This window comes from Falco rusticolus, chromosome 13 (genome assembly GCF_015220075.1).
Source record: "Falco rusticolus isolate bFalRus1 chromosome 13, bFalRus1.pri, whole genome shotgun sequence".
Classification (NCBI taxonomy): domain Eukaryota; kingdom Metazoa; phylum Chordata; class Aves; order Falconiformes; family Falconidae; genus Falco; species Falco rusticolus.
The window spans coordinates 756,954-775,951 of NC_051199.1; the positions used below are offsets into that span (position 1 = coordinate 756,954).

Genomic DNA, 18,998 nt, shown 5'->3' on the forward strand with positions numbered 1-18,998 from the left:
CCCCGCTCCAACTGGGAGCAGCTGCTTTTCCAGTACAAAACGTGCCCTTGACCCGTCCTGCCGCGCGTAAACAGCTCGGAAAACTGCAGCTCCGGCGACAGAGGTAGAGGTGCCTGGGGTCCCTCGTGCCTAGACACCCCACCCCCCCCGCAGAACGGCTGCAGAGCTTGGGGACAAAGGTCCACATCCATCCCCCATGGCAGCAGGGGACTTGTAGGGCTCAGGGACAAGGCCAGGGATGAATCCCTGATGGGACGGAGAGGGTGAGGACCTGGGGACAACGGGGGGGGACAAGCCCTTGATGTGGCCAAGGGGCGGGGGCTTGGGGACAAGGGCAGGGACAAGTCCCCAGTGCAGCCAAGGGGTTGGGGACGTGTCCCCAACACAGTCCAGGGGCTTGGGGGCTCCAGGTTGCCCCCCAAAATCCATCTGTGGGGTGCCAAAGCTCCAGGTTGCCCCCCAAAAATCTATCTGTGGGGTGCCAAAGCTCCAGGTTGCCCCCCAAAATCCATCTGTGGGGTCAGGGGGCTCCAGGCAGCCCCCCTAAAACACATCCAAGGGGTCCCAGGACCCATGGCAAGCCCCTGAGCGGCTGCCCCAGCTGCAGTTCAGGCCTGGGAGCGTGTTAAGCTTAAAAGTCCATTAAGAAAATTAACGGGGCCACAAGCATCTGTCTGGTGTTCCCCAGGTGCAGGGGACACGGCCACCGTCTGTCCCCACCCCTTTGGGGTCCCAAGCCGGTAAAAACAGACGATAAAATAAATTAAAAAAGCACTCAAGGCTGGGGGAGGGGAGCACGGGGCATCCCCAGGGGTCTGCGGGGGGGTGGGGGCTCCTCCCTCAGTTCACCAGCAGCGCGTTGTCTTGCAGGGGAGCCCTGTGGGGAGACACACGGGTGGTAATGGGGGGGCGGGAAATCTGAGGGAATTCGGGGAAAAGCTGCTTCCATTTGGGAAACAAATCCTGGAAACCAGCGGGGAGCCGTGGGGCAGCGAAGGGGGGACGCAGGGAACATGCAGACCGCCCGTTAGACCCACATGGAGGGGTCCCCGCAGGCACAGAGCTATTGGGGGGGGGGGGGGGGGCAGCAAGACGTGTGGGCACGGAGAGGGGATGGAAATCACAATCCACGTGGGAATCGGCCGCGCACGAGGAGCCAGCGGCGAAAAGAGTCAGGGGGGAGCAGGGTAGGTAACGGGGGGCGCAGAGCATCCCCCAGCCCCGGTTTGCTGCCCAGAACACCCCCACACACACCTTGCAGCACCGGTAGCGCTCACTCACCGCTCGCAGCAGCAGAAAACGGAGCAGGATGAGGTGCTGTGCCGCCGGTACTTGCCCGATTTGGGGCTGTCCTTGCACTGGGCGATGTAGGCGTGGAGCTGGGAGACGGGCGTCTCACCCTCGCACTGATGCTGGGGGGTGGGGGAGGGGGAAAAAAGGGGAGAGGGAAGCTGAATCCCTCCAGCGAGCGGGACGGGGACCCCCCTTCCCACCAGATCCCCGAGGCGTAAAGCTCGGCTCCGAGAGCAGGATGTGACCTCACCTTGATGGTCTCGTAGGAGCCGGTGATGAGGGCGATGAAGAGGCTGAGGACCATGTAGATGAAGAGGCTGATGAAGGTGTACAGGTAGACCTGGCTGAAGAGCCACACCAAGTAGCTGTTCTGCTGCATCTCGGCAAAGGTGACGAACATATCGTCCCCGTTGATGAGGGAGAAGAGGCACTCGGACACCATGGAAAGGGAGCGGAACTGGGATGGGAACCCATAAACCACCAGTAAGCCGGGGCGGGCTGTTGTGCCCCGCCCCCCCCCCCCCCCCCGCTGGAAGCCCCTGAAGAAGGAGCGAGCACTCCCTGCCACCCGATGTGCCACCCCGATGCCACCGACAGCACCGTAGGTAACCCCCATCCCCCAAATCCGGATTGGGCCCACCCCCATTCTCGCCCTACACGCGGGCAGGGCGAGCGCCCGGAGCAGCACCTTGACGTGGTACGGTCCCAGCACGATCCAGCCGCAGAAGCAGTAGCCCAGGTAGATGACGGCCACGCAGCAGCAGAAGCGGATGACGTTGGGGAGGGCCACCCGGAGCGTGACAATGAGGATCTGGTGGAGGAAAATCCACTCAGGATCAACCCCGGCAGAATGGGACCCCCATCCCCAGCAGTTCAAAGCACCCCGGGAGACACCCCCCCCCCCGGCCCCCGTGGTCCCCAGCAGAGCAGGATGGGGACCCTGGGGACACACGCAGCAGGTGTAGGATGAGCCTGAGCTCCCCCAGGTGCTGAGGGCCAGACCAGGACGGTCATTCCCAACCTAGAAAATTGTCCCCTGGGCTCCCAGGGGACACGCTCCCCCCTTCGCTGGTGCACTCACGTTGTACTTCTGGAAGAAGGTGAGGTAGCGAATGACCCCGACCCAGACCAGCAGCGTGGAGGTGCCCAGCAGGATGCTGCAGATGTCGTAGCCAGCGAAATTCTGCCGGGACAGAGGTGGCACGGGGCTGAGGGACAGCCACCCCCACCCCCCTGAAGTCCCCAAAGCTGTTCCCAAACCCCCAACACCCTCTCCACCAGCCACAAGCGAAATCCTGGTGCCACCAAACAAGACCCTTTGGCACCATCTCCCCGTCCCAAGGGGAGAGGTGGCTTCCGGGGGTCCCACTCGAGGACCCCCTAACCTGCCACCAAGGCTCTGATGGCATCCAGGACAGCTCCACCGGGGCGGATAACGCATCACCAGCACCCAAGGGTGGCTGTCGTGGCTTGTCACGGGGAACCGTCCCCTCCCCGGAGCGTGGGGACACCCAGGACCTCCAAACTTCTGCTCCGCTCCCCATCCTGCCCGTACTTTGGATTCGATGCCGATCTTCATGACGGTCCCCAGCACGGTGAGGACATCGCTGATCACCAGCAGGATGTACCAGCCGTTGAGGAATTCCATGCGATCCGACAGGCACACGCGCTGGTTGTACCGGCGCTGGAAGAACCGGCTGAATTCCTGCAGGCAGAGGGAAAAAAAAAAACCTATGTCCCCACCAGGGACACTCCCCAGCCCCACGTCCCCACCAAGGACGCTGCCCATCCACCAGCCCGGAGAACCTGACCCATCCCACAGCACCCCACAGCTTGGGGGATGCCTGCTGGGAAAGGGTCTCCTCCAAAAATCGTCTGGGCTGGAAAAGTGTCCCCCCCACCCCTCCCAAATCCAAGTTTTTTGGGGGGCCAAGCAGCGCCAGGGTCTGTCCTGCCAGCTCCTGGTGGTGGCTGTGCCATGGGCTGTGGTGCCACCACCGGGGTTTGGTGCAGGGGGAGCAGCTCCGGGGGGGTGGAATGCCAGGGTTGGGTCCCCCCCCCCATCATGGTTACACCACGGAGGGGGGCTACGGTCATGCCGCTTCCCGACCCCCCCTTCCCCCCCACTCACGTGCTGCAGCATCAGGCCCCGGATGATGGAGCGAGCGCAGAGGATGAAGGACAGCGAGCAGACGAGGATGACGATGACGTCAAAGAACAGCCGGAAGGAGTTGTCACCTGCAAGGAGGGGGACAGTCACCCAGGAGCACCCTGAGACCCCCCACGCAGCCCCCGGCACCCAACTGGGGATGGACACCAGCTTTGTCATGCCCTCCCAGCTCCCACCTCGGCCAAAGACGCTGTGATCTTTGCACTCCTTGATGTCGGCCCGGTTGTCCAGGTGGATTTTCACCCGGCCGCTGTGCGCCTTGTTGTCAAACGTGATCTGGAGAAGAGTGAGATGGTTGGAAACCACCCGGCAGCTCCTTGCTGCTGGGACGCTCCCCAGCCCCACGTCCCCCCCAGGGACGCTGCCCATCACCCATCCCTACGTGCCCATCAGGGATGCTCCCCGCACCCCATCCCTACACCCCCCCAGGGATGTCACCCTCCCCCACCTCGCCCCACGGTGGGGAGCGGTGCCGACGCACTCACGGTGATGGTGAAGGTGTAGCAGTCGGGGATCTCGTTGTTGATGATGGTTTGGATGTTGATGGCTTTCAGCTTGAACTGGATGGTGACGTTGATGAGCCTGTGGGAGGGGACGGATAATTGTTATTCCTCCTGCTGGGGCTCATCCAGGGGGTCTCAGCCTACTCAGACCCCCCCCAAAACACACCCCCCCGAGTCAAAGAACTGATGACAGGAGGGAAAAACCTCTCCTGGGGGTGTGTAAAACCCCGGGAGGTGGTGTCTCCAGCTCGAGAGGAGCAAATCACACCCCCCCCTGCCCCAGCACCAGTGACTTCGGCTGGTCCAGGGGGTCTCAGCCCACTCAGACCCCACCAAACCCCCCCCAAACACAACCCCCCAAGTCAAATAACTGATGACAGGAGGGGAAAAACCTCCCCTGGGGGTGCGTAAAACCCCGGGAGAAGGTGTCTCCAGCTCGAGAGGAGCATTTCACACCCCACCTGCCCCAGCACCAGTGACTTTTGCTTCAGGGGGCAGGCTGAACCCTCTGGAAGAAACGATGCCACAAGCTATGTGGCGTCTCTCGCTGTCAGCATCCCTCTCCACACCACCGGGCAAAAGACGGCACCTGGCCCGTGCCGGTAACAACCACGGGGCTTGGCCACGGAAAAAAAATCCCGTGGAAGGATTTTGGGTGTTGCAGAACAGTTGTGGTGCCTCGGAGATGGAGCTGGGGCTGGAAATCAGCTGCTCTGTTGTGCAACCTCACCGGTTTCACATCCCCCTGGGGGGATTTATTTCTATCCCATGACTGTTTTTTTAATTAAAAAAAAAAAGCAAACAAAAAACCCCACAACGTGGGGGGCTTTTCCACCCTGGCAGCGGGCTTCAGCACCAGGAATACCCCACACTGGGGTCCCCACTTTGTGCCAACGGGATGTCCCCAGGCTCGTAGGGACGAGATCGGTGATTACTTGTGGAATTTGAGGGTGAAGTTCTTGTAGCTGTGCTCCAGCTCTGGAGGAAGAGGCTGTGGGTCCTCAGGGTCCACCCCCAGGCAGTCTGCAGGAAGGGAGAAGCATCTTCAGGGAAGCCCAAGCCCCCCACCCCACAGACCCCTCGGACCCTTCCCAAGGGCAAAATAAGGACCAAAAAGCTCCTCAAGGAGCCAGCAGGAGCTGCGGGACCAGGACTCTCAGCCCCACCGTCCCCAAAACCCACCTGTGACGATCTTGGGGTCTATGTTGAAGGTGTCGTTGGCCGGATCGATGCGTCCCTTACGGTAATATTGCTGGCACAGCATGAGGGCCGAGTGGTTCCCGCTGCTCTCGCCCTGCACGTAGGCATAGCGGCCGATGGTCTCGTTGGGAATGGCCAAGTACTGGAGAAGGAGATGCCCTCAGCATCTTGGAGGTGACCCTCTGTGTCCCGCTCTCCCCACAGATCTCACCTTCTCCACGGCGTAAAACATGCGCTCGTAGAGGTCGCGTTGCGTGTAGACGGCGTAAGAGTCGTCGGCGCCGTCCACGTAGTCCTTCAGGAAGAGGTGCTTGAAGGCAACGGTGTTCTCCTCCTTGAACGTCACCACCATCTGGTTGCTGAGCCCAAAAAGAATGAGCTGAGGGACAAAGGACACCATGATGAAACCCCCGCCCCAGCAGCTCCAGCACCACCCCACCCAAAACGTGGCCGTTTCGCCCCAAAGGAGCTCACAGGAGGCAAAATGCCACCACCCGACACTTGGGTGACCCCAAGATGACAAGGACCAGCTTGCATGTCGCTGAGGTTGTCCCCATCTCCATCTGGTCATCCCAAAACCTCTTCTGCTGCCCGTTCTGTGGCAAAGCTCCTCTTCCACCACAGATAGGGAGAGGACCATCTCCTTGGGGACATGGACCATCTCCTTGGGGACATGGACCATCTCCTTGGGGACACGGACGTGTCCCACCACAGATGGGGTCATGGACCATCACCTTGGGGACATGCATGTGTCCCACCACAGATGGAGTCATGGACCATCTCCCTGGGGATATGGACCATCTCCTTGGGGACATGCACGTGTCCCACCACAGATGGGGTCACGGACCATCTCCTTGGAGGGAGACACATGTCCCACCACAGACGGGGCAAGGACCATCTCCCTGGGGACATGGACTATCTCCTTGGGGACATCCACGTGTCCCACCACAGATGGGGCGAGGACCATCCCCTTGGGGACATGGACTGTCTCCCTGGGGACACGCACGTGTCCCACCACATACGGGGTGAGGACCATCTCCTTGGGGACACCCATGTGTCCCACCACATACGGGGCGGGGACCATCTCCTTGGGGACATGGACCACCTCCTTGGGGACATCCACATGTCCCACCACAGACCCAGGATGGAGCCTGGTGCCTGTCTGGGAGCCAGTGTCACCCTGAGCAGGGACAAACTTTCTGCCCCTCCCCCCCCCCCCCCCCTTTTTTGGGGCACCCCGGCATTACCCACTGCCTGAGCCACCCCAGTGTGTGTCACCCAGCCCCAGGGATGTGCCACCAGGGTCATCCCAAGGGACCCCACCTATCCCAGGGGACCTCTCCCAAGTTCCCCGCTGTCCCCAAGCCCCCCCAAAAACCCCCACCACTCCCCACCATGCCCCCAAGCCTTGCTGGGGGTGCCCACTCCGACGTCCCCAGGCCTAGTGCCCACCTCAGAGGTCACCTTCAGTGCTCAGAGCCCCCGTGTCATTGTCCCCCCCAACGTGTCATGTCCCCGTGTCCCTCTGCCACTCAGTACCACCCTGGGCTCCCCCTCCCTGCTGTCCCCATGTCCCAGGGGATCCTGTCCCCATGCCCCGGTGCCCGCTGTCACCATTCCCCAGTGTCACCCCCTCCCCCCTGGTATCCCAGTGCCACCCCCCCCAGTGTCCCCATGCCCTGGTGCCCAGTGTCACTGTTCCCCAGGACCATCCCTCTGTGATGTCCCCATGCCCCGGTGCCCAGTGTCACCGTTCCCCAGGGCCACCCGTCGGCAGGGCCACCTCCCCCCCGCAGTGTCCCCATGTCCTGGTGCCCAGTGTCACCATTCCCCAGAGCCACCCGTTCCCTGGGCCACCCCCTCGCCACGGTGTCCCCATGCCCCGGTGCCACTGTGCCCCAGGGCCACTCGCTGCCCAGTGTCACCTCCCCCCCGGTGTCCCCATGCCCCAGCGCCCAGTGTCACCGTTCCCCAGGGCCACCCCCCCCTTGGTGTCCACATTCCCCAGGGCCACCCCGCCCCAGCGTCGCACCCCCCCTCCCGGTGTCCCCACCCCCCGGTGTCCCCGCACCTGGACGGTGACCAGGAGGATCTTGGCCAGCTGCAGCCCCAGCTTCACAGGCCGCCGCCCGCGGGCCCGGTACTTGTCGCAGGGGCTCATGAAGAAATACTTGAGGCGGCGGCGCAGCTCCTCCTCCTCCGCCACCGCCGGGGCCTCCGCCGTGCCGTAACCGGGCCCGCGGCCCAGCAGCCGCTCGGTTTCTGAGGGGAAACGGCCGTTACCGGGGGGGGAGCGGAGGCCCCGCGGGGCAGCACCGGCCCAGCCCGCGCCCCCCGGGCCGCTCACCGGACGGGGCCGACCCCTTCCCCCGTCCCGGGCCCCCCCCGCAGCCTCCGGAGCCGCTCACCGGACGGGGCCGCCATGGCGCCGCCTCAGGGCGGCTTCGCCACCTGCATCACGTGACGGGAAGGCACTGCGTGGGCACGCCCACCCGGCTCTGGGCACGCCTACTCTGCCCTGGCCATGCCCACGCGGCTGTGGTTATGCCCAACCGGTCATGACCACGCCCACCCCCTCTGGCCACGCCCACCCGGCTGTGCTCACGCCCATCCCCGCTCTAGCCGAGCCCACCCGGTTATGGCCACGCCCACCCCCTCTCTGGACACGCCCACTCGGCTGTGCTCGCGCCCACCCCCGCTCTAGCCGAGCCCATCCGGTTATAGCCACGCCCACCCCCGCCCTGGACACACCCACTCGGCTGTGCTCACGCCCACCCCCACTCTAGCCGAGCCCATCTGGCTATGGCCACGCCCACCCGGCTGTGGTTATGGCCACCCGGTCATGGCCACGCCCACCCCCTCTCTGGCCACGCCCACCCGGCTCTGGGCACGCCCACTCCCGCTCTAGCCGAGCCCATCCGGCTATGGTCACGGCCACGCCTAACGCCGCTCTGGCTACGCCCACCCGGCTGCGGTCACACCCAGTGGTCCGAAGTTATGCCTATCCTGTCATGGCCACTCCCACCCTCACTCTGGCCACGCCTGCCCCGCCATGGCTAGGCCCACACAGCGCCTGTGCTGCTTCCCCGCCCCTGCCGTGACCTGGGGGGTTGGAGGGGGGCGTGTCACATGTATCTCCGTGCCAGGACAGTGACATGTAGTATGATGGGACAAGTTCATGGACAGTGACATGTGGCATGGGGAGGCATGTCCATGGATGGTGACATGTGGCCCAGGAGGACATGACCATGGGTGGTGACAAGTGGTCCAGGCGGACACGTCCATGCTTGGTGACATGTGGCCCAGGAGAACATGTTCATGGATGGTGACATGTGGCATGGGGAGATGCATCCATGGACAGCAACATGCGGCCCAGGGGACATGTCCATGGATGGTGACATGTGGCCCAGGAGGACATCACCATGGGTGGTTACACACAGTCCAGGAGGACATGACCATGGATGGTGATATGTGGCCCAGGAGGACTTGTCCATGGATGGTGACATGTGGCATGACGGGACACGACCATGGGTGGTGACATGTGGCCCAGGAGGACATCACCATGCCAGGATGGTCACATGTGGCACGGAGGTGACACCTGATGGAGGACAACCCATCCTCCCCAACACCCCCACCACCACGACACCGTCCCCTTGGTGCCACCATTTATTCACCGCTCCTCATTGGGACAGGCCACCCATCATGCGGGTTGTCCCGTGTCCCTCAGGCCACCCCTGGCAGTGGCTCCAGCAGCAGCCAGAGCCCGTCCTCGGCGCGGAGGATGAGCTCGGTCTTGCGCCGCGGTGGCCGCCCCGTGTCCAGCCGGACAGCGAAGCGTGTCACCGTCAGTGCCACCACCACCTTCAGCTCGGCCATGGCGAAGCTCTGCCCGATGCAGTTCCTGCCACCACGTTCCCTCTGTCACCTCCCCAGGGGGGACAGCAGACCCCACCCCACCCCCCATCAAGGTGGTGGAGCAGATGGTAGAACCTCCCCAAACCAGGGGGACGGTGTTGTCCCCGTGATGATCAAGGTGGTGGAGCAGATGGTGGAACCTCCCCAAATCAGGGGGGTGGTGTTGTCCCCGTGATGGCATGGCTTGGGGACAACCACCCCACCTCGAAGCCAAGCAGGCTGGGGGAGGTGACACATGGGGACACTTGCGTTCCCACCACATCTTACCTGGGACCAGCGGAAAAGGGGATGAAGGCCAACGGGGACCGTTCCTTGCTGTTCTCCGGGCTGAACCTCAATGGGTTGTAGACCTGGGATGACATAGACATCGTCACACAGTTGTCCCTGCCCATGGTGACAATCCCTGGTGCCACCAGGACCAGGTGGCTCCACCTGGGGCTCGGGCCAGACGTCGGGGTTGTGGTGGGTCCCGTAGATGCTCATCAGGCAGATGACCCCTGGTGGGATAGAAACAGCCACCTTAGGGACAGGGGACAAGGAGGGACGGGGACACTGGGGACACCCCATGCCCTGGGCGAGCTGTACCCTTGGGGATGATGCGTCCATCGTGCAGGGTGACATCCTTGGTGCAGCACCGCGACACGGCGGTGACAGGGGGGTGCAGGCGGAGGCTCTCCTTGATGCACATGGTGGTGAAGGGCAGGTGGGACAGGTCCTCCCTGGAGGGGGGGACACACGGTGGCACCGGGGTCCCCAAGCTGGCTGGTCAGGGGACGTCACTTGGGGACATCTCACCATTCAATGTCCTGCACATCCCTGCCCTTGAGGAGCTCGTGGACCTCCTGGCGGCACCGCTCCTGGTGGTGGGGGTGGCAGGCCAGGTTGTAGAGCAGCCACGCCAAGCCACTGGCCGTCGTGTCGTGGCCTGAGGGGACAAGGGCTGAGCCTGGGGACATGCCTGTCCCCCACCTCCGATGGCACCTGGTGGCTCTTCCTCACCCTCAAACATGAAGGTGTTGGCCTCCGCCGAGATGTCCTCATCCGACAGGGGGTTGCCGTCCTCGTCCTGCCAGGGGGACCGTGGCAGTCAAGATGTCCCCTGGAGCCACCACCCTATGGCCAACCCTCCCCATGGCCACCACCATCCCCTTGGCCACCACCATCCTACTGTAGCCACCTCCCTATGGCCAACCTTTCCTTTGACCACCACCATCCCATGACAACCACCACCCTACGGCCAACCCTCCCCATGGCCACCACCAACCCCTTGGCCACCACCCCCCCCACTATGGCCACCACCCTATGGCCAACCTTTCCCTTGGCCACCACCATCCCATGATGACCACCACCCTATGGCCAACCTTTCCCTTGGCCACCACCATCCCATGATGACCACCACCCTATGGCCAACCTTTCCCATGGCCACCACCATCCCACTATGGCCACCACCCTATGGCCAACCTTTCCCTTGGCCACCACCATCCTGTGATGACCACCACTCTATGACCAAACTTTCCCATGGCCATCACCATCCGCTTGGCCACCACCATCCCACTATTGCCACCACCCTATGGCCAGCCCTGCCCATGGCCACACCATCTTGCTGCGGCATGACCTTAGCAAGCAGGAGAAGGTCAATGAAGTCCATGCTCCGTCCCTGGTGGCTCTCCAGCCAGGCTTGGTGGCCAAGGCGCTCGAGGGCCTGGCGCCGCCGCTGCACCACAGCAGCGGTGAAGCTGTGCACGGTGGCGCAGGCCCGGGCAAAGCGGCGCCCGTCAGCCGAGAGGTGGTAGAGCCACGTTGGGTGATGGAGCGGGTGGCGCTGGCGTCTCACCACCAAGGTGCTCAGCTCCATGATGGCCTTGATGTACTCGCTGGGCTGCCTGGGGGGCACTGGGCACCGCTGGGGGTGGCCACCAGGGGCCACCGAGGGCCACCACCCCCCTGGCCGTGGTGAGCTTCAGCAGGGACATGAGGTGGTGGAAGGTCCCCTCCCCATGAGGATGTTTGGTGACACATGGGGGGACTCAGAGCCCGAGGGGGGGACACCCTGATGGGGGGAAGATGGGGTGACCCTAGGAGGGACAGAGTTGGGGTGGGGGGACAATGTTGGGGTGATGGGGACCTTGATGGGTACAACTTGATGGGTACAAAGCCCAGGGGGGACCCAACCAGGGCAGGAGACACCAGCAAGGGACAGCACCAGGGTCAGGGGGGGTCCCTTGTGTGTGACCCTGGTAAGGGGTGATGGGGACAGTGTGGGGGTCCCTGGGGGGGGACACAGGGTGACGGTGACACTCACTCCTGGCAGTGGCTTTCATGGCTGAAGATGCACTTCTGGAGGGTGTCCAGGGTGAGGAGGCTGAGCTGCTCCAGCACCTCCAGCGCCACTGTGCCCCCCACCGCCTCCGCCGCCGCCCGCCACTTGGCCTGGGGGGGGAGGGGGATGGGTGCCGGAGGAGGGCTGGGGCATGGGGGAGGAGGGGCAGGGGGATGGGTGCTCACGTGCATGACGTGGGTGCTCCGGTTGAAGATGGCCACGTAAGGTTTGAGGACATCCCGGTGGAAGGCGGGTGCCAGCAGGCGCCGGTGCTGAGCCCACTTCTTCCCGGCGCTCAGCAGGAGCCCATCACCTGGGGGAGGTCACCCGGCTCCATCGGGGGGCACCCATGGGTGCTGCCCCTCCCCCACCCCGTCCCACCCACCTCCCCCGGCACCACTCACCCAGCCAGGGCTTGAGGAAGCCGTAGAAGAGCTGGTCCTTGGGGGCGACGGATGCTGTGAGGGAGGTGAGCAGGAGATGGTGACAGGTGGCACCAGGGTGGCATCGGGTCCCCTGAGGGGCAGGCAAGGGGGGGGGGGGGGGCGAGGCTAGGGAGAGGGGACCCCCTGTCTGCACCCATAACCACCTCAGGATGGGAGTTTGGGTGCCACCAGGCCACTGGGGTGGCCATGGTGACACCTGGAGGTGGCCCTCAAGGACAGGTTGGTGGCCACCCTTGGGTATTTGGCCATGGTGACACCCAGAGGTGGCCCTCAAGGACAGGTTGGTGGCCACCATTGGGTATTTGGGTGCTCCCTGGGCTGGCCCTGGGGTGACCATGGGGACGCTCAGGGTGGGTTGGTGGCCCTTGTGTCCTACCTGGGGCCATCAGGATGGGGCGGAGGGTGCTGGGGTGGAAGAAGCGCAGGATGGGCAACCACGGCAGGAGCCACCACAGGCAGCAGTGACAATACTGGGCCACCAACTCATCCACCTGCTGCAGCCCCTCCTCCGTGCTCTTCCCCTGTGGCACCGCGCAGCTCAGTGACAGCCTTGGGGACACCCTTGTCCCCAGGGCCGTGGGGACAGGGGTGTCCCCAGGTCACGGCCAGCCTTGGGGACAGTCTCAGCTTGGGTTCACAGATGGACCTGGGGTCGCTAAGAACTTATGTGGTGGCACCCTGTCCCCACTGTCCCCCATCCTAGGTTCCACCACCCTGTCCCCACTGTCCCCCTCAGTGCCACCGCCCTGGCCCCACTGTCCCCTGTCCTAGGTGCCACCACCCTCTCTTTGCTTTTCCCACCAGATGCTACCAACATGTCCCACCTGTCCCCCCCAGGTGCCACCCCGCTGTCCCCACTGCCCCCCTGAGGTGCCACCCCCTGTCACCAATGTCCCCCCCAGCTGCTACCACGCTGTCCCCACTGTCACCATCCCCCCCAGGTGCCACCCCGCTGTCCCCACTCTCCCCCCAAGGTGCCACCCCCCTGTCACCAATGTCCACCCAGATGCCACCCCGCTGTCCCCACTGTCCCCCACCCAGACGCCACCACCCTCTCCCCACTGTCCCCCAGATGCCACCCCGCTGTCCCCACCGTCCCCCACCCAGACGCCACCCCCCTGTCCCCAATGTCCCCCCAGATGCCACCCCGCTGTCCCCACTGTCCCCCCAAGGTGCCACCCCCCTGTCACCAATGTCCACCCAGATGCCACCCCGCTGTCCCCACTGTCCCCCACCCAGACGCCACCACCCTCTCCCCACTGTCCCCCCAGATGCCACCCCGCTGTCCCCACTGTCCCCCACCCAGATGCCACCCCCCTGTCCCCAATGTCCACCCAGATGCCACCCCACTGTCCCCCACCCAGACGCCACCACCCTCTCCCCACTGTCCCCCCAGATGCCACCCCGCTGTCCCCACCGTCCCCCACCCAGACGCCACCCCCCTGTCCCCAATGTCCCCCCCAGATGCCACCCCGCTGTCCCCACTGTCCCCCCAAGGTGCCACCCCCCTGTCACCAATGTCCACCCAGATGCCACCCCGCTGTCCCCACTGTCCCCCACCCAGACGCCACCACCCTCTCCCCACTGTCCCCCCAGATGCCACCCCGCTGTCCCCACTGTCCCCCACCCAGATGCCACCCCCCTGTCCCCAATGTCCACCCAGATGCCACCCCACTGTCCCCCACCCAGACGCCACCACCCTCTCCCCACTGTCCCCCCAGATGCCACCCCGCTGTCCCCACTGTCCCCCACCCAGATGCCACCCCCCTGTCCCCAATGTCCCCCCAGATGCCACCCCGCTGTCCCCACTGTCCCCCCAAGGTGCCACCCCCCTGTCCCCAATGTCCCCCCAGATGCCACCCCGCTGTCCCCACTGTCCCCCACCCAGATGCCACCCCCCTGTCCCCAATGTCCCCCCAGATGCCACCCCGCTGTCCCCACTGTCCCCCACCCAGATGCCACCCCCCTGTCCCCAATGTCCCCCCAGATGCCACCCCGCTGTCCCCACTGTCCCCCACCCAGGTGCCACCCCCTGTCCCCACTGTCCCCCTGAGGAGCCCCCCCCCTTTCACCACTGTCCCCCCAAGATGCCACCCCCCTGTCCCAAATGTCCCCCCCGGGTGCCACCAACCTGTCACCACTGTCCCCCCCCGGTCCCCAGTGTCGCCCCAGGTGCCACCCCCCCCCGTCCCCGCTTTCCCTTTGAGGTGCCACCCCCCTGTCCCCACTCCCCTCCAGGTGCCACCCCGTTGTCCCCGCCGCTGTCCCCTCACCATGCCAGTGTGACCCAGCAGCCAGCTCTGCCATGGCGGCCGGGGGAAGCGGCGCAGTTGGTGGCAGGTGGCTCCGAAGCGGGTGACAGTGACCACGACATCCCAAAGCCACCGCAGCAGCAGGGCCAGCAGCAGGGTGATGACGGCCAGCACCCCCAGGGGACACAGCGCCCAGGCCACCGCCATGGCACCCGCCGCCTGGGGACAGGGCAAAGGTTGGGTGGCACCACCGTGTCACGTGTCCCCACGACGGGTGGCATCGCGCGCAGCCTGGTGGCTTTGTGGCAACGTGTGTCCTGGGGACATTGTCCCAGGGTGCCACCACTTTGTCACCTCCCTGTCCCCCCAGGTGCCACCCCCCTGGTCCCCAATGTCCCCCCAGATGCCACCCCACTGTCCCCCCACAGGTGCCACCTCCCTGTCACCACTGTCCCCCCAGATGCCACCACCCTGTCCCCACTGTCCCCTCCCCCAGCTGCCACCCCTTGACCATGCCACCCCCCTTGTGGCACACACACCCCTCTGCATGCACATGCACACACGTGTGCACACATGTATCCTTTGCCTGCACACACATGCCAATGCCATGGGCACACATGGCAATGCCATGGGCTCACACGTGTTTGCACGCATGCAAGAGCGCATGCACACACCCTGTGCACCCCCCAACCACGTGTACACATGTGTGCACACGTATGCACGCACAACCCTCCATGCACCATATGTCTGCACACGCACCCCGTGCACATGCAATGCACACACATGTACATATGCACATGCGCACACGCATGCACACGTGTGTAGCCCCTCCCCCCCCCCCCTCCCCGTGTTACCCCCCCCAAACACATGTGTGCTGCCCCGCTGGAAGCACTGACACCACACACACATGTGCCACCCTGCCCCGCCCCGTGTCCCCCCCACCCCCGGTGACATCGGGGCCTGGGTGCAGGGACAAAGTCCAGCGCGGCCGCAACACGGGACACCGCGACGGGGGCCATGTCCTGCACCACGATCCCCTGGCTCCTGGTGCTGAGCCTCTGCGCCCAGCACACCGCAGGTAGGTACACCCCACGCCACACCGCGACACGCCCCACGGCAACACCCTGTAACATACCGCGGCACGCCACAACACGCCACGGCAACACCCCACAACACCCCATAACATACCACGACACGCCGCGACACGTCACAACAACACCCCACAACACCCCGTTACATACTGCAACATGCCACGGCAACACCCCACAACACCCCATAACATACCACGACACGCCGCGACACGTCACAACAACACCCCACAACACCCCGTTACATACTGCAACACGCCACGGCAACACCCCACAACACCCTGTAACATACCACGACATGCCATGACACGCCATGGCAACACCCCGCAACACCCCATAACATACCACAACACGCCACGACACATCACGACATCACATAACATACCACAGCACACCACGACACGCCAAGGCAACACCCCACAACACCCTATAACATACCACAACATGCCACGACATGCCACAACATGCCATAACACATCACCACATACCACAATACATCACGACGCACCCCGAGGTGCAGCGACATGCCACAACACGCTCCAACACACCACCACACATGTGCCAACCGCAGTGGCTTCTCCGAGCCCGTTTTCGAGCCAAAATCCCTCCAGTTGGTTGGTTTTTTCCCCCCTAATTAGGGCGATTTGAGCCCAAATTCGTGCCCACGTGGGTGGGGCGGGGGTGGGGGCTGCACCCAGTTTTGGGGGGATTTGGGTTCTGGGTGCTGGCAGCAGGTGCGGTCGTCCTGATTTTGGGGGTTTTTGCCTTGTTTTGGGGTGTTTTCACCCGGTTTTGGGTGCTTTCACCCGGTTTTAGGTGCTTTCACCCAGTTTTGGGTGCTTTCCCTCCAGTTTTGGGTGCTTTCACCCAATTTTAGGTGCATTTGCCCAGTTTTGGGTGCTTTCCCTCCCATTTTGGGTGCATTCACTCAGTTTTGTGTGCTTTCACCCCAATTTTAGCTTTTGTTTTGGGTGCTTGCACCCAGTTTTAGCTGCATTCATCCAGTTTTGGGTGCATTTTCCTTTTTCTGGGTGCTTTCCCTCCCATTTTGGGTGCATTCCCCCTGTTTTTTGGGTGCATCCTCCCTGTTTTGGGTGCATCCCCCCAAAGTTTGGGTGCATCCCCCCTGTTTCGGGCACATCCCCCCACCCCAAGCCCCCCCACCCACCCCAGGACACTCCAGCCACCCCCTGCACCCATGGGTGCCCCTGCAGGTCCCCCTGTCCCCCGTTGCAGGTCTCCCACCGCGCCACATGGACTCCGTGGTGGAGATGGTGGAAGCCCTGGAGTCAACCAGCCGCGGCTTCACCGGCGTCGTGCCGGAGCTGGCGCGGGCACTGGGTGCCTGCAGCACCCCGGGGTGCCGCGCAGTGCTGGGCCACCCACCCACTGTCCCACCAGCTCCACCAATGCTCAGCCGCGAGCAGTGGCTGCTCTTCACCCAACTCCTCCACCACGACACCACAGCGCCCGAGCGCGGCGCGGTGCTGGCACCCGACGGCTCCACCGTCACCCTGGGACCCCTCCTTGCCGGCATCGAGGTTGGCCTCAGGCGGGCGTTGGGGTGGGCTGTCCCCACCCTGGAGCCACCCGTCGATGCGCTCTACGCCGTCACCATCACCGAAGCCTTGGGGACATCCTTCCTCTTGGCCCGTGACAGTGGTGGCCACCGGCCGGCGCTGGGACCCGCCGGCTGTTGGGATGATGTCAATGACCCCCAAAACTACACCCTGCTGGGACCCCCCTCCCCCATCCCCGATGCCGTCGCCAACGCGGCGATGGATGGGGTGCTGTTGGGTGCCCAGCTGGCCCAAGCACCCATCCCACTCGCCGATCTCCTCCGGGGCTACTATGGGACAGGCAACGGCACGGAGAAGGGGCTACCACCCAGCAGTTACCGGCGGCGAGATTTTGGGGCACTGGTGGCACCGAAGAAGCTGGAGGAGGAGGTGGCGGCGATGCTGAGGGTGCTGCAGGTGCTGCCACCCACGCGGGAGCTCCTGGAGGACGTGAAGCCGGAGGAGGTGGTGGCCATTGCTCGCCAAGCAGCAAGGGACTTCACGGAGGTCTATGTGGGTAGGGAGGTGGCACTGGGTGGTGGGAGCAGATCTTCTGTCCCCCCCCCAAAAAAAAATTGGGTGGGAGGGTGGGTGGAGAGCTGCACCCTGGGTGGGGGTGGGGTCTCTGGTGGCACCGCTGTGTAGGTGGCACCGAGGGGAGTCAAGCTTTGAGAGCTCAGTGGTGACATGTGGCTTGGCATGGTGGCCACCACCGCTGTGTGCCCTGGCTGGACACCACCATGTCCCCTGGCTGGACACCAGTATGTCCTCAGTTACCCCTAGATGAGGGGACCTCAGGGGGACACCATCATGTCCCAGGCCAAGGTGTCCCTCAGCTGGGCAGATGCTCCATGTCCCCAAGACCCCCAGGGGACACTGCCATGGGTCCAACCGCCCATGGGACCAGGCATGTCCCCTTCCTCCACCACCTGCCTTCCCTCGCAGCGTGCCCAGCCATCATGCCCCGGTGCATGTGGGGTGCCCGTCCCTACCGGGGCACCCCCAAACCGTTGACCCTCCCCTTGGGCTCCGTCTATATCCATCACACCTTCATACCCAGCACTCCGTGCCGCACCTTCACCGCCTGCGCCCGTGCCATGCGTGCCATGCAACGCTTCCACCAGGACACCCGTGGTTGGGATGACATTGGCTACAGGTGAGACCCTGTCACCATCACCCCACCGTGGTCCCCACCACCCATCCCTGGGTGGCTCAGGTTGACCCGTGGGTGCTTGCAGCTTCGTGGTGGGGTCGGATGGGTACCTGTACCAAGGTCGAGGTTGGCACTGGGTGGGTGCCCACACCAAAGGCTACAACACCAAAGGCTACGGCGTCAGCTACGTTGGAGACTTCTCGACCACCTTGCCAGACCGTGATGCCATTGCCCTGGTGCGGGACAATCTCCTGCCCTGCGCCGTGAGGACTGGCCGGCTCCATCCCAACTACACCTTACGTGGCCACCGCCAGATGGGTCACACCAACTGCCCGGGCAACTCCCTCTTCCATGAGATTGAGACCTGGCATGGCTTCAAGGTGAGCATCGGTGGCATCTTCATGGCTTGGAGGTTGGGTGCCCGGTTGGGGTGTCTGGTCCAGCTGGCATGCCTGGGAGGGTGGTGGGTTGGTGGAGGTGGTGGTGGGGCTGGTCATGGTTTCTTCTCTCCTCTGCAGTGAGGACCAGCCCTCTGGATCCTGGTCTGGATGGGTGCGGGAGAGGTTGGATGGTGATCTAGGTGGATGCTGGCCTGATGGGTGATGGTCTAGATGAACCCTGGTCCAACAGATGTTGGTTCTGTGGGTGCCGGCCTGGGTGGACCCTGGTCCAGACAGACCCTGAGCCAAGGGATGTCATCAGGGATCAGCCCTGGGCCAGGTGGACACCAAACCCATGGATGCCAACCCTGATGGACCCTGGTCCACGTGGACACCAGCCCAATGGATGCCAACCCTGACGGACCCTGGCCCAGAAGAACCTCAACCTTGAAGCCTACCAGCCTGGACAGATCCTGGCCCAGATTGGCACCGGGCCAGGAGGGTCCTGACCTGGCCCCACCGGCCCAGCAGCCCCTTCCTGTAGCCACAAGCCACCAGAAATCCCCCTGCAATAAAGTCAGTGGCAGGACATCAGCTTTGGGTGGTCTCTGGACAACAAGAGGGAAACTGAGGCATGGGGGAGGGGATGGCCATGGGAGAGGACCTGAGGGACCCAGGTGCCCAGGACCTGCTGCAGGGCTGGGTGCTGTGGCACACGT

The 18,998-nt window shown here is 64.0% G+C and overlaps 3 protein-coding genes across 8 annotated transcripts; 1 reads left to right on the forward strand and 2 right to left on the reverse strand.

Annotated features, from left to right (window-relative positions):
- Positions 1-625: 625 nt before the first annotated feature.
- MCOLN1 (mucolipin TRP cation channel 1) lies at positions 626-7,666 on the reverse strand. Of its 4 annotated transcripts, none has more exons than XM_037407116.1 (14): positions 7,575-7,666; positions 7,238-7,428; positions 5,378-5,545; positions 5,149-5,260; positions 4,902-4,989; positions 3,949-4,045; positions 3,640-3,739; positions 3,425-3,531; positions 2,849-2,998; positions 2,375-2,476; positions 1,982-2,104; positions 1,544-1,750; positions 1,282-1,412; positions 626-877 (listed from the first exon to the last, which is right to left on the reverse strand). In XM_037407116.1, the coding sequence occupies exons 1-14, from the start codon at positions 7,588-7,590 to the stop codon at positions 841-843; spliced, it is 1,629 nt and encodes a 542-aa protein (XP_037263013.1). In that variant the 5' UTR covers positions 7,591-7,666; the 3' UTR covers positions 626-840. The 4 variants fall into 4 exon arrangements, with proteins under 4 accessions (XP_037263013.1, XP_037263011.1, XP_037263012.1 ...); XM_037407114.1 differs by having other exon boundaries at positions 5,149-5,308; XM_037407115.1 differs by having other exon boundaries at positions 1,255-1,412; positions 5,149-5,308.
- A 1,152-nt stretch (positions 7,667-8,818) lies between these two features.
- On the reverse strand, positions 8,819-14,345 carry LOC119156794 (cytochrome P450 4F22). Of its 2 annotated transcripts, none has more exons than XM_037407118.1 (12): positions 14,121-14,345; positions 12,224-12,368; positions 11,806-11,859; positions 11,587-11,714; positions 11,384-11,511; positions 10,697-11,039; positions 10,081-10,147; positions 9,877-10,006; positions 9,667-9,800; positions 9,514-9,578; positions 9,349-9,431; positions 8,819-9,067 (listed from the first exon to the last, which is right to left on the reverse strand). In XM_037407118.1, the coding sequence occupies exons 1-12, from the start codon at positions 14,304-14,306 to the stop codon at positions 8,890-8,892; spliced, it is 1,641 nt and encodes a 546-aa protein (XP_037263015.1). In that variant the 5' UTR covers positions 14,307-14,345; the 3' UTR covers positions 8,819-8,889. The 2 variants fall into 2 exon arrangements, with proteins under 2 accessions (XP_037263015.1, XP_037263016.1); XM_037407119.1 differs by having other exon boundaries at positions 10,697-10,964; positions 14,121-14,344.
- Positions 14,346-15,056: 711 nt separating this feature from the next.
- PGLYRP2 (peptidoglycan recognition protein 2) lies at positions 15,057-18,873 on the forward strand. 2 transcript variants are annotated; one of them, XM_037407120.1, is made up of 5 exons: positions 15,057-15,177; positions 16,424-17,263; positions 17,692-17,902; positions 17,985-18,279; positions 18,602-18,873. In XM_037407120.1, exons 1-5 carry the CDS (start codon positions 15,117-15,119, stop codon positions 18,728-18,730), a joined length of 1,536 nt encoding a protein of 511 aa, XP_037263017.1. In that variant the 5' UTR covers positions 15,057-15,116; the 3' UTR covers positions 18,731-18,873. The 2 variants fall into 2 exon arrangements, with proteins under 2 accessions (XP_037263017.1, XP_037263018.1); XM_037407121.1 differs by having other exon boundaries at positions 15,058-15,177; positions 18,418-18,699.
- Positions 18,874-18,998: the final 125 nt, after the last annotated feature.